This window comes from Carettochelys insculpta, chromosome 1, assembly GCF_033958435.1.
Source record: "Carettochelys insculpta isolate YL-2023 chromosome 1, ASM3395843v1, whole genome shotgun sequence".
NCBI classification, from domain to species: Eukaryota; Metazoa; Chordata; order Testudines; family Carettochelyidae; genus Carettochelys; species Carettochelys insculpta.
This window is the reverse complement of record NC_134137.1, coordinates 328,083,898-328,103,839: the sequence shown is the minus strand read 5'-3', so window position 1 is coordinate 328,103,839 and position 19,942 is coordinate 328,083,898. Positions and strand designations below refer to the sequence as shown.

Sequence of the window (19,942 nt, the reverse complement as noted above, 5' to 3'; positions counted from 1 at the left end):
TCACTAAAACAGGTGCTTTCAGAGCTGAGCCACCAGAGTTTGGCACCTCCAGTGCCATCAATACCGTTGGCAGTGCCAGCTACATCATCTTCCTCTACTCCATGGGCACAAGAGGTCATCCAAAACTATGACCCCCACCCTTGGTGTTGGAGATGGAATGCAGGTGGCACCACACCAGGTCCCCTCACCACTCGTATGAGGCACCAGGCTCGGCACCGTCCCACTCTTACGAAGCACCAGAGAAGGCTCCAAAGCAGCACTGGAATATCGGTTCACCTAAGCTGGTGGCACTGGAGTGCAGCACGGCACGAAAAAAGTGACATGAAGATATGTTGCCAAAAGCTCACGTGGCACTGCCCCATTTGCCGGACTGCGGATCCCTAACACTACCTCCATCTCCATGGTCATCCAGACATTCAGGGTTCTCACGTGGCTCGGGGGGCAGACCACCTACCCCAGGAGGGGGCACTTCCAATTGACAGAGTGTCTTCTCATCGTGGCACTCCAATTGGGAGGATTTGCCACCAACAATGGTTTATCCGCTGCTGCTGCCATGGTTTGCACATAATTTCTTGTACCCACAAGAGCCTGCTCCTGAACAGTCACCCTGGCAGTCAAGGTTGCTGTGCTTCCTTGCTCCGCCAGCACCATTCACTGTGTCCAGGGACCTTCCTGTGTCACTGCAACCCATAACATCACTTATAGCAGCAAGAGATTTCAGTTAATTTGGCGATCTTTGTAGATGCCCTGCTTTTCTTTTCTTCTCCTGGAAAAATGGCTGTTTGCTTTCCACAGAAGGGGACTGAAGGCAATGCAATGTGGGAAGGTGACATCACATACCCATAACCATTTGCAGGAGACTTTTTTCCCATGCTGCACCAGCAAAAGTACCCAGAATGCTATGGGGTTGAAGAAACTGTAGGATAGATTCCCACAATGCGCTGCTGCAGAAGTCAGTGTTTGGTGGTTAAGTGTAGCAGCAATAAGTTGACTTTGGGGGGAGGCTGTGGGCGGATGAGGTTATTAAAATTCAAATATATAAAACCCAGTGTTACAAAATCAATTTTATTAATAAATTTGAATTTATCTCAAAGTGTAGACATAGCCTCAGGTGAGTGTCTGTTGTAAAGTTCTCTGTTTCTAAGCTTCTTCTTTGAGTGGTCCCCATAGGTGCTCCACAGTAGGTGCTGGGCTCGCCCCAGTGCCACAGATCAGAGATTTCCAAGCTGTATCTCATCGGATCGTACATGCACTGATGCGCGCTGGTCCTTCTCGCGCTCTTGGTCACATGCATAATCCAGCTCCTGCCAGTTCCTTCCCACCGCTAGTGGCTGCAGCTGGACTTCGCTTCGGCTCCAGCGCCTAAGACAGATAAATACATTATCAGTACCATTATTAGTTCCTTTGCTAAAATTGTTCTCTTACAAACAGTTTTTAAAGTTATTCCTCTATATAATTTAAAAAAAAAAAGAAGAAAAAAAGAGAGGGAGGAAGGAGCAAGAGAGAGAAGGGGCAGCCGCTTCTTTGGCCTGCTTATCTCTACAGAATGTCAAACCTTATGTATTTAGTAGCTGTTAAGTACCTTGTTAAAGTTACAAGTTGTTAAGCACTTCTCAGAAGGAGATGTCTCTGCCAGGGTTTAAGAAATGCAACTTGTGCTGCGAAGCTATGCCTGCCTCCAACGGCCATAGCAAGTGTATTTGTTGTCTGGGAGAGACCCATGTCCCACAGAAATGTCCTGACTGCTCTAAGCTGACGGCCAGAGCGAGAAAGGACAGGGAAATGAGACTGAAAATGATTTTATTTGACAAGGTTCTTCAGTCTGAGCCATCCGAGACACCCCAAGGGAAGGGCCCTTGGGGCCACATAAGTGGAAGACAACCTCTTTGACCTCCTCGGTGCATAAGAAAAAGAAGAAAATATACCCTACTCGATCCTTGCAGGTACTACCTGTGAGCAGGACAAGTGAGGCACAGGGCCAGGAAGCGTTCACTGTTAAGGGCAGTGCAAAGGCCGCAGAACATAAGACAGTTCCTGGGGCTCAGACTGGCAAAGAGGCAGCACCGAGGACCCGGCAGGCACTGGAGGCCATGGCACTGAGACTTCTGGCACTGAGAGCACCAGAACTGGGCACGCCGGCATGGGGTCTGATGGTGCCGGAGATCGCGGTGCTTGCAGAACCGCAGGCAGAGGCACCAGGTGTCTCTTACTTACCTGGTGTCCACAATGCAAGGGCAGATCAGCTGAACAGGCACTTCGCTCTTATGCACAAATGGGAGATCTGCTCCACAGTATATTCGATATATGGCGGTTCCCTCAGATTGACTTGTTTGCCCCCTACAGCAACAGGAAGTGCCCCCAGTACCGCTCCAGAGCGGGCATTGGACAGGGCTCATTGGGGGATGCCTTCTTGCTGTCATGGAGGGGCACCTTGCTGTATGCATTCCCTCCCACAATACTTATCCACAAGGTCCTGGAAAAGGCAAGGAGTGAAAAGGCGCGCTTGATACTTATAGCCCCACCGTGGGACCGACAGCACTGGTTTCCTGTGCTGCTATGCATGTCATGCTGCCCACCACTCCCCCTCCCGATCATATCAGACCTCCTCTCGCAAAACCGGGGGACCATGAGACACCCTCAGCCTCGAATGCTTTGCCTCGAAGCATGGCTAATCCCTGGCTCAGTGCCCTAGAGAGAGCATGCTCAGAAGGAGTAAAAGAGGTCTTGAAATGCAGTCGATTGGCCTCTACCAGGAAAGCTTATGCATACAAGTAGAAATGCTTTACATCCTGGTGTTTGTCCAAACAATTAACCCCTCTGGAGGTCCCGGTTCCCACAATTTTGGATTATCTACTGGACTTAAAACAAGGCGGACTCACTTTATCATCACTAAAAGTCCACCTTGCAGCTATATCGGCATTCTGCTATACGGTGGGTGGGTCAACCCTATTTGCCCACCCAATTACAGCACGGTTCCTCAAGGGCCTTGCGAACTTATACCACCCACAGAAACCATTATCGCCTTCATGGAACTTAGGTCCGGTCCTCGAAACACTGTCTTGACCACCCTTCAGCCCACTGGCCACCATCTCCCTCCATCTACTTACCATGAAAATGACCTTTATTCTTCCAGTTACATTGACTCGCAGGGTGAGCAAGCTGGTGGCGATAATGGCAACTCCGCCCTATACAACCTCCTTCAACGAAGCGGTGATTCTATGCCTACACCTGGTGTTCCTTCCAAAGATCTCCTCAGAGTTCCACATTAACGAGCCGATAGTTCTACCATCCTTCTACCCGAGACTGCACGCCTCAAGTAGGGAAGTATGGCTGCATTCACTCAATGTGAAAAGGGCACTGGCCTTTTATATAGACGGAACTAAACCCTTCCGAAAGATGAATAGACTCTTGGTGTCTCTTGCACCCAGATCAAAAGGGGAAGGGCTGTCATCACAAAGGATTTCAAATAACATTTGTATCCTGCATAAAAATGTGCTATGCACTATGTAAGACTCCTCTGCTAGTTCCGCCCAGAGCTCACTTCACCAGAGTGATGGCAGCCTCAACAGCCTTCTTTAAAGGAGTCTCACTAAAGGACAGCTGCAGAGTTGTGATATGGTCATCCTATGACACCTTCGCCAGACACTGCGTGATTCACCGGGTGTTGGAAGAGGATACACGTCTATCGACAGCGGTCCTTTCAAGGGCAAGCTGCATATAAATCTGGTACCCACCTCCATTTTTCTGGGGTCACTGCTGGGTAGTCACCTACTGTGGAGCACCCATGGGGACCACTCGAAGAAGAAAGAGAAGTTACTCACTCACTTGTGTAGTAACTATGGTTCTTGGAGATGTGTCTCCATGGGTGCTCCACTACCCACTACCCACCCGTTCCTCCCTGCTTCAGAGTTCTGCTTTACATTTTTCAGGAGCACCCAGGCCGATTGGTCAAGGAACTTGCGGGGACCGGATTGCGCATGTGACCGAAAGCGCAAAAAGAACTGGCGCACATCAGCACATGTGCGATCCGATGAGGTACAGCTTGGAAATCTCCGAACTGCGGCGCTGGGGCGAGCCCGACACCTAATGTGGAGCATCCACAGGGACACACCTCGAAGAACCATCGTTACTATACACGAGTAACTTCTCTTTTCTCCAGCAGCCAGTGCTTGCTCGCTCACGCTCTCCCTCTCTCTCTCTCTCTCTCTCTCTCTCTCTTGCCCCTAACCCCACCTCTTCTGCTCCAGGCTCTTCCCCTTCTGGGGACCCAGAGACAGCCCCTGATGACTTACCAAAGTTCCTGGAGTGGCCTCCCTGTGAAAATTATTGCCTGCCCCTATCCAATAGGAAGTCTTCTCATATATGTACTTATGTAGTCGCACAGTTCTGAATATGTGTGATTGGGAAGTTCTTCTTGCCATTTTCAAGAGAGCAGCTTGCACTTTGATGTATGTGATTTGAATAGTTAGGTCACTCTGACCTGCCTAGTAGAATATATTTTTAGTAGGAATAAAAATGATCCACTCCTTTGCAGATGGCAGCTTACAGTGTGTACAATACACTCTAACAGTAGATTTTTATTTACCAATCTAGCATCCTCTTCCGGAGTCAGACCCACTTTTTAAATCCTCCTGTGAACACGCCCCCCATGCATCTGATGAAGCAGGTCTTTGCCCACGAAAGCTTATGCTCCAAAATATCTGTTAGTCTATAAGGTGCCACAGAACTTCTTGTTGTTTTTGAAGATACACACTAACTCGGCTACCCCTCTGATGCTACACACTAATTTTGTTACTCAAAATCAAACTCTCATACCCTTTTTAAAGTTTAGTTGTATGGTGAATGTAATGCTTTTCGGGAATGCAAAATTGGTAGCTATTGAGACTGAATGCTTTGTCTCTTAACTGCCCAATCTTACTGTGTCTTAATTCTGCCCCAGGTGACAAACATTATCTGTATTTGAAAATTTAAAAGTTGGATTCATTAGCGTGGATACTTAGGGAGAATTGACGCTCAGCCAATGGAAGGTTGATTGCGAGGGCAGGGACCAGCTCATACGTTCACAGGCAAAGTTATAATTTGGATGCGGGTTTTGGAGCTAACAAGCTGGGGACCAGCTATAAGAACCATTAGAAATATGAGCCTCAGAGGAGGCAACATAAGAACTGTAGCATCAATTCAACACCCTGATCAATTCATATCAGTAGGTCTGCTGTACCTGCTGAATAGGTGTTCCAAATGCTGCTGACCAAGACACTGGCTACATCTGCACAAGGAAAAAAGACCCACTGCATGGCCATCACTGGCCAGGCCAGTTGACTCAGGCTTATGGAGTTAGAGGTGCGGGGCTAAAAATTGCAGTGTTATGGGTACCAGCCTGGCAGGGTCTGAGAGCTCAGGCTCCAGCTTAAGCCAAAATGTCTGCACAGCAATTTTTCAGTCCCAGAGGGCCAACCAAGGGTTTTTTATCCCTGTGTCTTCCCCCACACTCCTCTTGTTACTTACAAAGGTAGTGCTTCATATCTGTGTTGTAAAGGGTGAGTGAGAAAAGAACTCTGAATTCCATTTCACTTGACAATTCTTCATTTGTTGCTGATAATTTCCTGGGGCTTTTAAATGTAAGTGAATCTTGGCTTCCTTCCATAAAGGTGCCTTCAACTTTCATAATTGAACTTTGCAGCCATGTCAGTCTTTATAAGAGTTCTTTTATGCCTTAGAGTTTATCGATTACTCAGTATAGCAATCTCTGAGAAGTTAAATTCTCCTTGAGCGTAAGGGTAGTATGAACACTAACTTTTAGTTTCCTCTAAATACAAGGAAAAGGTGTAGTTTAAGTCCGAAAATACAGTAAGTTCTATCATATCGGTATTTTATCATTTTATCATCTGCACTCTCAAATAACTGGCACTTTAAGCATAAGTATCTTTATAGTTACTTTTTCCGTAAGTACAATATAGTGAAATTAAAAATAAATATAGCAAATACAGTATAAATTGACAGTGTACAGTACTACTTTTGTTGGTAAATAAAGTACTCTGTGTACATTTTTTTGTTTTTTCTTAATTTCTAATCTTGTTTTTCTTTAGTGTTATGCATTGCTAGGCTTACCTGTGTTATCCAGAATATTTGACTATCTGACAACCTCCAGGTCCTGGCGCTGCTGGATATGAAAGAGTTTACTGTAGAAGTATAAAATATAGTGAGAATGATACCAAAGTTTTGTGAAATACAATGCTTATTTTTTTTTGTTTTAAAAACACTTCATATAAAATAGTAAATATACAGAAAACCAGGTATTGTTGTATGTAGCAACAATGGATCTACTTCATAGTTAGCACAAGAGTAACATGAAAAACTTCATACAGTGATCACAATTAAAATATTTTTGTGGTTTGGGAGATATTAACATTTCTCATTTGAAATGCATGAGAGTATCTCACAAACTGGAATAACCTTTTAAGCCCAGCCATTCTATATGATCATATCTTCCTTTAGATAGATTAAGAATCCTTTTGACAGTAAATCTTTCACTGGTAGATTACAATGTTCTGATAAAACAGTGATTAATTTTTTTCTTTCAATGTATATACAAATTTTAAAATGTAGAAGAATATGAACTCCCATCCAGGCATGACACCAATTAAAGTACACAGTGTTAGACGTATTTCCATCAAAATTCTGATGTAGGGGAAACAGTGATTTCAGAATATGCCCTGAATTGTCTCTCCATTATTTCCATACTCTCTTTTTTAGGCAACTGGGGCTAGACTTGGTTCCAAGAAAAGAATATGCTATGGTGGATCCTGATGAGATCAGTATTACAGAACTCTATAGACTGGTAAGTAGACGGCAACTGTGATGCTTTACAGGGGCACCCAGAGTTGAGCCCTCTGGCTACCACTTATGTTTAGCATTCCTTTGTTTTTAATTCCTGTACTCTTCCTCTCCTGTAGATTTTGCATTAGTCCACTCTGGCCTCAGTTAGCAAGTATACATTCTACAGCGCATCATCAGGGATCTACAACCCATCCTGGACAATGATCCCACTCTTTCACAGGCCTTGGGAGGCAGACCTATCATTGCTCACAGACAACCTGCCAACCTAAAACAAATCCTAACAAGCAACTATACACCGCACCACAGTCACTCTATCTCAGGGACCCATCCATGCAACAAACCTCATTGCCAGCTCTGCCCACATATACACACCAGCAACATCATTACAGGACCTAACCGGATCAGCCACACCATCGTGGGTTCATTCAGCTGCACATCTACCAATGTAATTTATGCCATCATGTGCCAGCAATGCCCCTCTGCCATATACATCGGACAAACTGGACAGTCTCTACATAAAAGAATAAATGCACACAAATCAGAAATGGCAATATACAAAAACCCATAGGAGAGCACTTCAATCTCCCAGGACACACCGTAGCAGATTTAAAAGTAGCTATCCTACAGCAAAGAAATTTCAGGACCAGACTCCAAAGAGAAATTGCTGAGCTACAATTCATCTGCAAATTCAATACCCTCAGCTCAGGATTAAACAAAGACTGTGAATGGCTGGCTAAATACAAAAGCAGCTTCCCCTCTCTTGGAGTTCACACCTCCAGATCTACTGATGACAGTACAACTCAGCCTTCCTGACTGAGCTAACGTCGTTATCCCCAGCCTTGCTCTGGCCTATTTATACCTGGCCCTGCAGATTTCCAGGACCAGCATCTGAAGAAGTGAGTTAACTCACAAAAGCTCATGCTCTAAACTTTTCTATTAGTCTATGAGGTGCCACAGGACCCTTCATTGCTGCTACAGATCCAGACTAACACGGCTACCCCTCTGATACTTGACAAGTATACATTGCGAGGCGTATCATACACACAATTAAAGACGGGGAACTAGGTCTCCTGTCTCAAAGGAGCATTGCTGAGGCATGCTGCTTTCTGATGACTGCCCTAACTTCAAGACAGTAACAATATAATTTTTAGTATAGCTCTATAACTCCTTAAATATTAGCTGTATATATATATTTCACAAATATCAACATGACCAGTAGGCTTTTGTTAGAGATTTCACAATCGACCTTTTGGTGAACTTTTATGTACATATCTGTTCCAGAGGGTCCCTGTAAACCCTATGCACCCTCATGTCTTATGACAGTTGGCATCAAGAGGTCCCTATGTCACATCCTCCAATTATCTGAGTTTCTTGTGTGATTCAGATGACATTTCCATGGCAAGTTTCACTCATAGTTAATGTGTTCAAAATTATAATTGAAAGAAACTAATGCGTAGGGTAGCATATTCCTGTAGATAGAATAAAGGAATTTATCTTGATATTGGAAAATTTCCTTGGGGCTATTTTAGTGTGTCTGTAGCTAGGAGAGTTGCTTTCCGTTGAGTAAAATTTTCCTCTCTCTGTGTGTGTGTGTGTGTGTGTGTGTGTGTGTGTGTGTGTGTGTGTACACACATGCACCCATGCTCCACATGTTATATCATTGCCTCCTATATCATCAGTGATGTGATATTTCAGTCCTGGACTGCTTCCATAAAAGGCTAATTGTGAGTAAAAGCATATGAGATGCTTTCTTTAATACTATAACTGGCCCCTGAGTGGCATTAGGCTATGCTAAGATTAATGGAATCATAATATATCCATTTTGTATGTATTGCTGCTGTCAATCATATTGTATCATGGGGGGGGTTTCCACTAATATAATAACATGGATGGCAAGCTGTATGAGACAACTCTTCTTGTGGCTTCTCTGGACACAGAATGATCCATTGTGATTTAATAGGAAATTATCATCAGTGTTTTTCAAGGGGCTGATCCATACAAACTCCATTGTAGTGAATTGAAAGACTCCAGCTGACTTCAGTGGGATTAGGATATGACCTATGGTAATGTTAAATTGTTATAGTAATACAGAGCAGTTTAATTGGCTTAAATCGAAGCATTCTTTTTTTCCAAAGTTTTACTCCTGTTAACTCGTGTGTATATGAATAAGTAAGATAGGCCAAGGAATAAAGGACAAATGAAAAGTTTGGGCCCACATAAATGTAACCTAACATATTTACCCCCTGTTTGTTACAATGCTGATGGTCATTTGATCTTATATTCAGTTCACCTGTTTCATTATGGTGTCAATTAAGTATTTGGCTTTCATGTTGCCCATAATGGCCCAGTCTTTATGAAAGTTCAAAATGGTATGTAGTATTACAGAACCAGATCTGGACACTTAATATGAAATATTTTTCTAATTATATGGAAAGGAAACTGTAATCAAGTGAAGAAAAATTAAAAATACAGTTAAGTAGAAGAACCCTAACTACTTTGTAAGATTAACTAAGTTAGATAAAAGAATAAAAGAAATAAAATTAGCTACTACTAACATGAGCAAACCTTATTAAAGTTAGTGATTAGCAAGCTTATGTAAATTTAAAAGAAAAAAAGGAAAAAGCAAAAGAAGTTAGCTTACATTGAAAATGAAGTACTCTGGAAGTGTCACTAGGTAAAATTAAGGGATTTTTATCACAATGTAGGAAACCGAAATAGTACTGATTTTTTTTTTTTGTTTTGTTTTTGTTAGATCCCAGGGTTTGGTTAAAATGTTCAGGCTTTACATTGATAAATGAGGCTATTAAAGGTAAAAGCAACTGACCTACAGAGCAGTCTAGCACAGATGATACTGTGTGGAAGTGATCCTTCCAGTTTTAGATTAGTAACTACAATGCATTATATATTTTATTTTAAACTAATTGTTTAAAACCAGAATGTAAATTATGCACAACTAAATACCTGCGTAAGGTGGTTTTGGTGGTTAGAAGGAGGAGCTGGAAAGTTAGGAGTTAATGTGTTCTTACAGTCCCAATTGAGCCAGTGTGGCGCATCAGCACTTCATTCCTTTTATTTGGAAAAGACGGGGGAAATCAGTTGGATCATTGCAACCTAAGTGCTACACTTAAAATGAAAGGATTGGGGCTAAAAAATTATCCCCACTTTAGAATGTTTAGGTAGTTCTGTGTTCAGTGTATTAGGCTTTTTATCCGTTGTTTGAACCATCTGATAAATTGGGTTGTTGTTGATGCTGATATACATAGATGGAGCATCGTCATCGAAAGAAAGACACACCTGTCCCAGCCAGCAGCCACCATCTTCTTGTGCAGATGAAGAGCTTGATGTGCTCCAATCTAGGAGAGGAACTGGAAGTCATCTTCTCACTGTTCGATAGTAAGGAGAATAGACCAATCAGGTAATAACATCAAATTTCATACAAATATGTCAAAACCATAGTACAGAAGGGCCTAGATTAGTGTATTCCATGAATCTTTTACGATGGCAGTAGTTGTGAATAGATTTCAGATTTGTCTGCACAGTGCGGCAATGCTGACAATGGGGATGTGGTCGCTAAAGGACACTGATGTATTACCAATTAATGGCTCCATATAGTGCCTGCTGATGTACATCAAAGGTTCCTTATGAGTTAGTGCAGCTCAGGATTCACACCCTTGTAGAGTGCAATAAACCTCTGTTGAGACAAGCCCTTAATTATATTTTCAGAATCAGATATAAACCAGCCTTGATTATGAGAAGAGTATTAGTAACCTACATAGTACTATGCTAGTTTCAAATTAAAATTCCTTTTGTCCACCAAGTTCTCTGCTCTTTTTTTTTTCCGAATATTATATTGGTTCTGTGTGAGAGGTTGGAGGTGTTTGCCCTCACGTGTGCATTTGCACACGTAGTGTGTGTTTATTTTGTAAGTTAAGGGTCATTTTAGTTGCTCCGCCTCTTCCCGCAATCAGGTTGCAGACGTATTTTACTACTTCCTTCTCCATGATGACACTAAAGTCCATTGGCTTTGTGTTCAAACAGCCAAAATTTTGTCCAGGTTGTTATCTCATGTTTTGATGAATATGAGCTTCGGTAGATTCCTGAATAACCATTCATGCTCTCCTCAATTTATGCCAAAATACAGCTGCTAAAATCGTCCTCCCTTCTCTTCATTGTGACAATAACATCTTCCCTCTTCCACTTGCGAAACTGGCTTGGATTGGTTCTGGGGGCTTCATATATATTTAATTCCCTTTGGTTTGATTTTAGTCACCTTTTAAAACTGGGTCATCAGTAGCACCAGTGCTAGTAGTCCTGGGCCCCAGAAGACCACAAGCTTGGCTGTCTGTTTCTCAGAAAAACACAAGAGAAGGAGATTGTAAGGGACAACACTGTTGTGTTGTAAGCAACATGGGGAGTATCAAAGGAAGGAGATAGACCCATGGCTGTGTTATATGGTGCTCAGCCACATCCTCTGCACTTCTCTAGGCAGGAGAGAAGATAATATACGGTTGGATCCTCCTGCATTTTGTACATATTCAACATATGTGAGCATAGGGAGGGTAGCCCAGTGTAGAGTCTCTGGGGTCTGCTCTGATAGAAAAGTTGTCAAGGAGTTTGAGTTTGGGTATGTGAATCATTAAATGCTTCCTGCTCTCCTGAGCAAATGTGGAGTGTAGGATGGAAGTCAGAAATGTCTTTCTGCAACAGGAGCAGCCAATGAAGGGATTTAAGACCACACCACAGAGTAGACATATCTTAGGTAAAAGAGAACAAGACCTCACAAAGAGTTAAATAAGCCATTGGTATGGGATCATTAATAGGATGATAGTTGTTAATAGTTTGAAAAAAATGTATGAAAGCAAATGACATAATGTGGTATCTAGGAGAATCTGTTCATTCATGGTTCGAGGAATGCTTTGGATAAAGTGGAAATCATGTCAGAATTGGACATAATGACCCCTGCCTGTATTGGGTAGAATAAGGGCAAGGAAATGTCTGCCTGCTATTTTGGAGTAAAACTACACAGAATAAATAGATTCTATTTGCTAATGAGGTCACATAAACATCATCTGTTACTAAGATCAAAACTGGTAGGAATAATTGTGATCACATCTGCTGTTAGTCACTTAAGAGTTCAGTCACATTGAAAATAATGGTCATCTGTGAATAGGAGGCATCAAGGAATATATTTTGGAGTTCATTCTGGTAAATGGCAGAACAGGTGAAGGGTTAGTTAAGGGAGAGCTTCAGAAGTTGAAGGAGCATAATTTGGACATTTAGGACAGTGGAAGGCGAAGCTATAGCAGCAGTAGTATGAAAATCAAGAAACTGAAATGCATTTATGTGAGGAAGCATACATTTATATAGTTACCTGAATCCATATGTATTCCAGGATCTGGACCAGCTTGTTGTTGACAGTCGATTTCTCAGAAATGGTGGAGCTATTTGAACAGCTTTACAATCTCTGTGTTTTCTCATCTTCTCACTGGCAAATCTTGAATCATGTTGCCATGACTTCAAATAGCTTTCAAGAGCACAATGGGAAACTTGGACGAACTGCACGTGAAAGCAGCTTTCTACCCACTGAAGCATTTTTGAGATATACGACTAAAGAATGCTGAAAATATTTAAACTTAGTAGAGCATATACTCCTGGAGGTGTTGCTAAAACTGTAAATGAAATAGAAGTGGATTATGTGCATGGAAGAATGGTATGATGTGCTTGTTGACCTGAGCTATGAATGCAACATATTTCAGAATGCTTCAACTAAGGTGTCAGCATCATTTAGGTTTCTTTGCGCAATTTGTGATGTGTTAATTCAAAGCAGATTTCTTCAATAATTTGCGGGTACAATATTAGCCTCACTTGTGTTTTGAGCTACTTTCTGAATTGCAACAAAAATGTGGATTTTTCCATTTCATCACATTATGCAGTTCAGAAAACGCACTGAGAAAAAAGTGCAGAGTTCTCAAAATAAAACACTAATAGACAAAACACTTATTCTTACAAACAGACTATAAAGTCTTGCTGAAATGATATAGGCCTCCTCTTCATCACCACATTTCTTGTGAATTATTAACTGCATCAGGCTTATTTTCCACACCTCTTAGAGTACTTGGTTTTTGCCTTGTTACGCATAAAATTCAAGGCTGCATCTATACTGAACTGTGCTGCCAACAGTGTGATACAAAGGAGGGGTCTCAAAAATGCAAATGGACACTAATTTGCATAGTTGTGTGAGATCTCATTGCCAGCAGAGGCTGCTGCTGGCAGAAAACAAGCCATGTAGATGTGGTTCTTCTGGCAAAACCCCCCTTTGTGGGCAGCCTGTTAAGCCTGGAAAAAATCAGGGATAAGGGGATGCTGACAAATGCGGTTTTCACTGGCAGAACCATGTCCACATTGCCTGTTTCTGCCAGCAGCAGCATGTCACGTAACCATGCAAATTAGCTGTGCAAATATGCAAATGAATGACTATTTGCATTGTTGAGACACCTCCTTTGTATCACACTGCTGGCAGCACAGCTTAGTGTAAATGCAGCCCTAATGATCAGGACTTACTTGAGATCTTATGTGAGCCAATTGACGTGTGTGGCACTCCATGGCTACAGTTGCGCTACAGCGCTCTGTCTACAGAAGTCACTGACAAAACTGTCCACAGAGTGTGGACACACACAAAAGCCAATCAAAAGAGCACTCTGCTCTGTGGACAGAGCAGCCGGACTGCCCGGCTGCTCTCTTGACAAAACAGGCACAACAGACAGGGCTGCCCATTGTTCTGGATGCCCCGTCTGTAGAGAGAAGGCCCCCCCAGAGTTTCCATGCAGCTTTTTTTTGTTGACAGAATCTGTCATCAGCAGTGTTATGTCTCATGGCTGAGAGGCAGAATGTTGCCGGTCAAAGTGCTGTGTTTTTTTGACAAACTGTCAACAAAATGCGTTTTGTATGTGGACGTTCCACCAGTTTTGACAACAAACCTGGGGTTTTGTCGACCAAACTTGGTAGTGTAATCACAGCCCACATGTATACAAATGTAGACCTGTTTGCAACATATTCACTAAATATTTGCTTCTGTTTTGCTAGGGATGTGGGAGTTTTTTTTTTGCTTTTGTTTTTTAAATTGTATAAAGATTCAAAATCAAGGGTATTGAAACGTTGCAGGATTTGCTTGTTTGGATGAGTAGCCCAAACAAAAATAATTGACAGCTGTATGGAGATAGCAGAAGCTCAGTGAAACTGTAGTCTGTAACAGTTGTAGAATTGTGCTTTTTGTCAGAGCTGAAAACACTTTTGTAAATGTTTTAAAAACAAAACACTAAACTATTGACAAATGATTTTCATGGTTGTAGAAGTGGCAGTACTTGCAGGTCTTTGCTCTTTACTGAGTTAAGCCATTAAATGCATTGGTCGAATTAAACTTTCTTCTAACTGCTACCTCCTGATAAATGGGCTCTCCATTTGTTCACAATAGATGCATGTGTGAATTTGGAAGTAAGGGAAGATACTTTCTGCTGTAAATTAAATAATTCAGTTGAAGTGTAAGACGGAAGAATCCCCATCATTATTATATTAGGTGGGTAAAGATAATGTGCTAGACGCTACAGCCCTCCAGAAAGTGTTATGAGATCTGTACAGTGGAATGAAAACTGCAGATGCACAGATGCCTTCTCTGTCAAAAACAAGACTCTACGTTTGAATAGTTTTTTTTTGTTTTTTTTTTTGTTAGTAGCAGCCTGTGCCAGTGTACTTTGTGTTAACAAATCAATACTCTGTAATTTCAGAACAAAAAAGTTCAAACTGGAATAACAGTTTGAAAAAAAGTACTATTTTATACAAATTATAAACAATTATTGGGAGGCATGGGTGGTAGTTTATTTACACCAAATCTGAATATATAATGGTACTGAATTTGAGAAAGCATTTCATTTTTTTCTTTTTTTACAAGTTTCACAAGATTTTAAATATCATTTTACAATCTTAAATCCCATTCCTGTGAACACTTTGTATGTGTTTAGCTTTATTCATATGAATAGTCCCACTGATTTCAGGGGGATTCCTTACTAAAGTGTAAGTCTTTTGCGGATTGAGATCTATTACTCTGAAGCTGTGAGCTTGAGTGAACCTGTAGAAGTAAAAAGTACATTAACTTGGCCCCAGAAACAAAGTCTGTGCTAATTTCTTAAGTATTCAGTGCATGTGGAGGGGGAAAAGAAGAGAAATGGATCTACTAATGGCAGTATATCGTCTAAAATAGGGTTAAAAAAAGGAAGTAGGTAAAGTTCATGGAGGTTAGGTCCATTGATGGATATTAGCCAGAATTGGCTGGGATGGTGTCCTTGGCTGTTGTCTGCAGGAAGCTTGGACTGGGCAACATGGGGTGGAACACTTAATGATTACATATTCCATTCATTCCTTTGAGGACACCTGGCGCTGGCCCCTGCTGAGCTAGACAGACCTTTGATATGACCCAGTGTGGCCATTTTATGTTCAGTTGCATTCCCTCCCTCCTCTGTCATTCACGCAACACCCAGCTCCTTTTTATATGGCTTCCAATATGTTTGTATTTTTGAAAGTTAGTGTTTTTTCCTCATAACCCCAAGACTTGACAGACTGTATATAATCAAAATACCAGTTTGAAAAAGTACTAAGGCAGTTATAATGGCAAATAAATGTTCAAAGGTTAACAGTGTGGGGTTGGCTTTTTGTTCTTAAAACACTTGATTTTTTTCCCATAAAATATTTGTTTCCTACACAATGGGAGTAAAGCTTCTTCAAAATAGCGCAGGCAGTTCAAAGTGCCTGCAGCTACACAGCATGCCGGCACTTCAAAGTTTGAAACTTTGAAGTTGACACAGGGAGAATTAGCCTAATGCGGTGCTACATATTCATTGCAGCACTTTATTAGTATTCTCCAATCAGGCCAATTACCATGCCCCCTCTGAAGAACGGGGCTACTGTAAACACAGTCAGTGTGTTATAACAGCAGTAGTTTAATTTACCTTTCCTCATGAGTAAATTCAGTTAAAGAACATTCACTGGGCGAGTGATTTGCTGAGCACAGCAAGGACAGGTGGGACTTGAGGGAGATGATTACAGTCCTCTCTTCGCTGTCCAACTGCAGCCTGGAGTAATGTAGATCAGCATCTAGTTTGCAGGCCTCCCGGTTGCTCTTAACTAGGCCATCTGGCAGTGGTTCGCAAGGGGCTATCTTCCAGCAGAGGATGGATGGAACTTGGTATGCCGCAGCTATACATTCCATTTCCTCCTCTGATGTGCCCACCACATTGACTCTTTAGAGGGCAGTGGCAGAAAAGCTGGCTATATCCCCATATGGAGGAATGTAGTTAGTTTCCGCTCCCTTGGTGTCATTTCATAGAATCGTAGAACACTAGAACTGGAAGGGACTCGAGCGGTCATCAAGTCCAGTCCCTTGACCTCCCAGCAGCACCAAGCACCGTCCAGAGTCTCTAGACCATCCCTGATAAGTGTTTAACCTGAAATTAAATATCTCCAGTGATGGAGATTCCACAACCTCCGTAGGCAATTTATTCCAGTGTTAAACCACCCTGACAGTTACAAAGTTTTTTTTCTAAAGTCTATCCTAAAATCTCCTGTGCTGCAGTTTTAAGCCCATTGTTTCTCGTCTTATCCTCAGAGTCCATGGAGAACAATTTTCTCCCTCCTCCTTGTAACACTCTTTTAAATACTTCCATTTGAGAATCATGAAGGGAGCAGAACAGTCCATCTGTCACATTGTTCCTAACATTTTATGGATGCATAAATAAACTATTTTACTTACATTTTACAAAGGGTGAAAATACGTTGTCCCACCAGAAAGTGTCTCAGGTTGATATTGCGCCCCCCCAACGCCACCCCGAGTGAATTGTGTTTTAATGAGCTATGGTGTTTACTTGCATATTTTTAAGCATTTTGACATAAACTGAAAGTGTTCATAATCATACATGTTGATGATTTCATCTGTGATCATGTAATTTCTGCAAGATACCCACCATCTGATTTTTCTAATCCGCAATAGGTGGGACCTTCAGTTTTCAGAATAGTGCTGGAAATATTTGATGTTAGCTTCTTTTTTCCCTTTAGGGATAATAAAGTAATTCATGGTGTCTGTGGGACATTCCTGTACTTTGAAAATGAAAACAAACTTAGTAATATTGGAAAAATGATGGTTTAATAAACTGAGTGTCATAATAAGGTGCAGGAAAGAATTTGTCCTCTAGCTATAGTGAAGTTTAATTTTCCTCACAGTCTTGGCAGAAGTAGACTGGATTTATGATCTAGTCTTTGCACTACGAAAGGGAATGAGGGATTGTTCCCATGTCTGGGCTGAGAAATTCTCATTGACACAAGTGTAGCCTAGCAAGCAAGCCAAACTAAACAATGGACAGCGAGAATAATGGGGCAAAAGCTGTCTCAAATGACTCTAATGAGAACAGAATTAAGCCCTGTGTGAGTGAGCAGGAAATCACCTCGCGGAGGATGATGTACTTTTGCAGTGTGTGTATGTATAGTCTGTTTTTGGATTTAGATACAGAATGTTTACGAAGCACTTGAGAGAGTACCTGAATGGAGGGTGCAGGATTGGATGTGTTTTGTATACTGTATATACAGTGGAAATTATTTTTATCAGTGTTGAAATGTTGGACATTTTGCTCATTTAGTCATTATCTGAGACTATGTGTAACATTCTAGTACTGTAGTTGTATACAAATATGTTCATGGGATTCTCATTTGAATAGATAAATGTGTCCTCAGATAAGTTTGGCTTCTCAAGGTGAGCTCACCCTCGGCAAAGCAGGAGAATAAAATTAAAAGTATATTGATTCTCCATAACTTCTCTCTTACACTACTTTGTTTCTCTAAACTTGAGTCGGTATTTTTAATCAATCATTCTTTGTGATTGATTAAAAATACTGACTCTGTGTACGTTGTGTTTTATAAGGAAATATTGTCAAATAAATAATTGATGAGAATAGTTAATATGTATGTGTATTCAAACAACTTAACAAGTATTATCATATTTTACTAATATGCTATGTGAGGTAGAGAACTAAAATTCTTCACATTTTACAGAGGTAAGAAAAAGTAATATGAGTTGCCCAGGATTGGAATGGGAATCAGTTTCAGAAGTTAGATGTAGAATCTGGGAGAATCCTGTCTTCTAGTAATTTGAAGTATCCTCAACATGATAGTTGATTGGAAGATTAATTGGTTAAAAGAAAAGAAACAGTCAGTTTTCAGACTGGAGAGGGGTAACTAGTTTTGTTCCACAGAGGTTCTCACTGGGACCAGTCCTGTACAGCATATTCACAAATGATCTGGAGAAAGAGATAAAGTGTAAGATGGCAAATTTCAGATGATACTAAACTGCTCAAGGTAGTTAAGTCCAAAGCTGACTGTAAAGAAGTTCAAAAGAATCTCACAAAACTAGGTGACTGGGCAACCAAATGGCATGTGAATTTTAATGTTGGTAAATGCAAAGCAGTGCATATTGAAAAACAATCCCAAATATAAATACAAAATAATAGGGACTAAATTAGTTATGACCACTAAAGAGAGATTTTGGAGTCAGTGTGGATTGTTCTCTGAAAATATCCACTCAATGTGCAGCGTCAGTCATGAAAGCAAGGACGACTACCTCAATTCTCATAGCTGGCGTTGTGTATCTTGAATTGATTTTTTTTTTCCCTCCTCACATAGACCTGGCCTAGGTTAATATGAAGAAGGGACCTTCTAGTTCATGTCCTCAAGGGGGAGTTACAATGCAGCAGTTTGGCGCACGTGCCCAAAGTCTGAACTGCGAGGTAATGTAGACATACCCTTGGATACTTGTTAGCATAGAATACTGAGGGTGAAAGAATACAGCAGTCCGTGTTCTGGGTTGGTGTAAAATGGTGGACAGTAGTACTGATGAGCAAATACTGAGAAAGTTGACTAGTCTTCTGTCTTCAGTGGGACATTGAAGACATTATCTTCAATGGGAAACAAGCAGTATCTGGAACATGTACTGTTAAGTCTGCATGTGGGCACTCCTCCAGTTAGGGTGCTAAATGCTCTGTGGTTATTTGAATTTTTTGTGAGGGTGTTGATCTCATATGAACAGAAAACATCAGTGGTAATTAGGTCAGAATGATAGAGCTTAATAGGTTAAACACACTTAAGAGTCCATAACAGTTCTGCAGTCACTGCCCCTTTTTTTCCTATCTACATAAATCTGACGGCTAGTCATAGTGTGCTTTCCTTCCCTTAGGTACTTTGCAGCTGTGGTAGTCTGTGAGACAGTGCAGTCTCAGCATAGCCAGAGGCCCCAATTACACTGGAGCTCTGATAAGACTGATTTTTAATCAAAATACATTGATTTTTTTTAATCAGATCTTGGAAAAAGGCAGCTTATCTGTTTTAATTCGAATTGGTTTTATAAGCAGAAAGGGATACAATTGTATGTTGGGTGACCCTCTGAACAATATAAATTATCTACTCTGACTTTGTTAACTTTGTGTGATTATCGAAACACTCCTTTACTTCCAAGAAAGGGAAGCATACATTTTTATAAGTTATTTCGCATATCAATCATTGAGAGACACTGGGGTCCATTGGATAGGACACTAGGCAGGAAGACATGAGATCTGGGTTTTCTTCTGACTCATTGTTTGTCATCTGTTAAAGCCTTGTAGCTCTTCTGTGCTTGAACGTCCCCAATATGTAAAGTGAGAATTAAAACAACTTCTTAATTAAATGCTTTGAGAGGCTTTGGTGAAAACAACTATATCAGTGCTAAATATTAGTTATGTATGGCACATAAGAATAATACAGTTCACCCAGTAGAACACGCTATATTAATTTTGTGATGTGTATCAGAGTGAATGAAGAATAGACGCTTTTCTTCTCAACAGAACGATATCCATCTAGTGTCATGCCTCACATTGTTATCTGAATGTTATTGGTTGGGCCCAATGGGTAGTGATGATTGGCTCAATATCTGGATGGCGGTCAGTTTTAAGCGGCATGCCGCAAGGCTCGGTTCTGGGGCTGGTGTTATTCAACATCTTTATTAATGACCTGGATGAGGGACTGAATTGCAGCCTGA

General features: G+C 41.3%; 1 protein-coding gene across 4 annotated transcripts in view; it reads left to right on the top strand.

Moving 5' to 3' along the window:
• DOCK4 (dedicator of cytokinesis 4) overlaps positions 1-19,942 on the top strand; it is a 381,443-nt gene that overhangs the window by 149,024 nt on the left and 212,477 nt on the right. For 3 of the 4 annotated variants that reach the window (XR_012648259.1, XM_075014636.1, XM_075014626.1), the window contains exons 7-8: positions 6,754-6,838; positions 10,101-10,252. Coding sequence is in view for 2 of the 4 variants with exons in the window: in XM_075014636.1 (XP_074870737.1) it covers positions 6,754-6,838; positions 10,101-10,252 (237 nt within the window). In the remaining 2 variants the exon portion in view is untranslated. Of the gene's footprint in view, positions 1-6,753; positions 6,839-10,100; positions 10,253-18,614; positions 18,660-19,942 lie in introns of those variants that run through there. The other variant, XM_075014645.1, reaches the window with a different exon arrangement.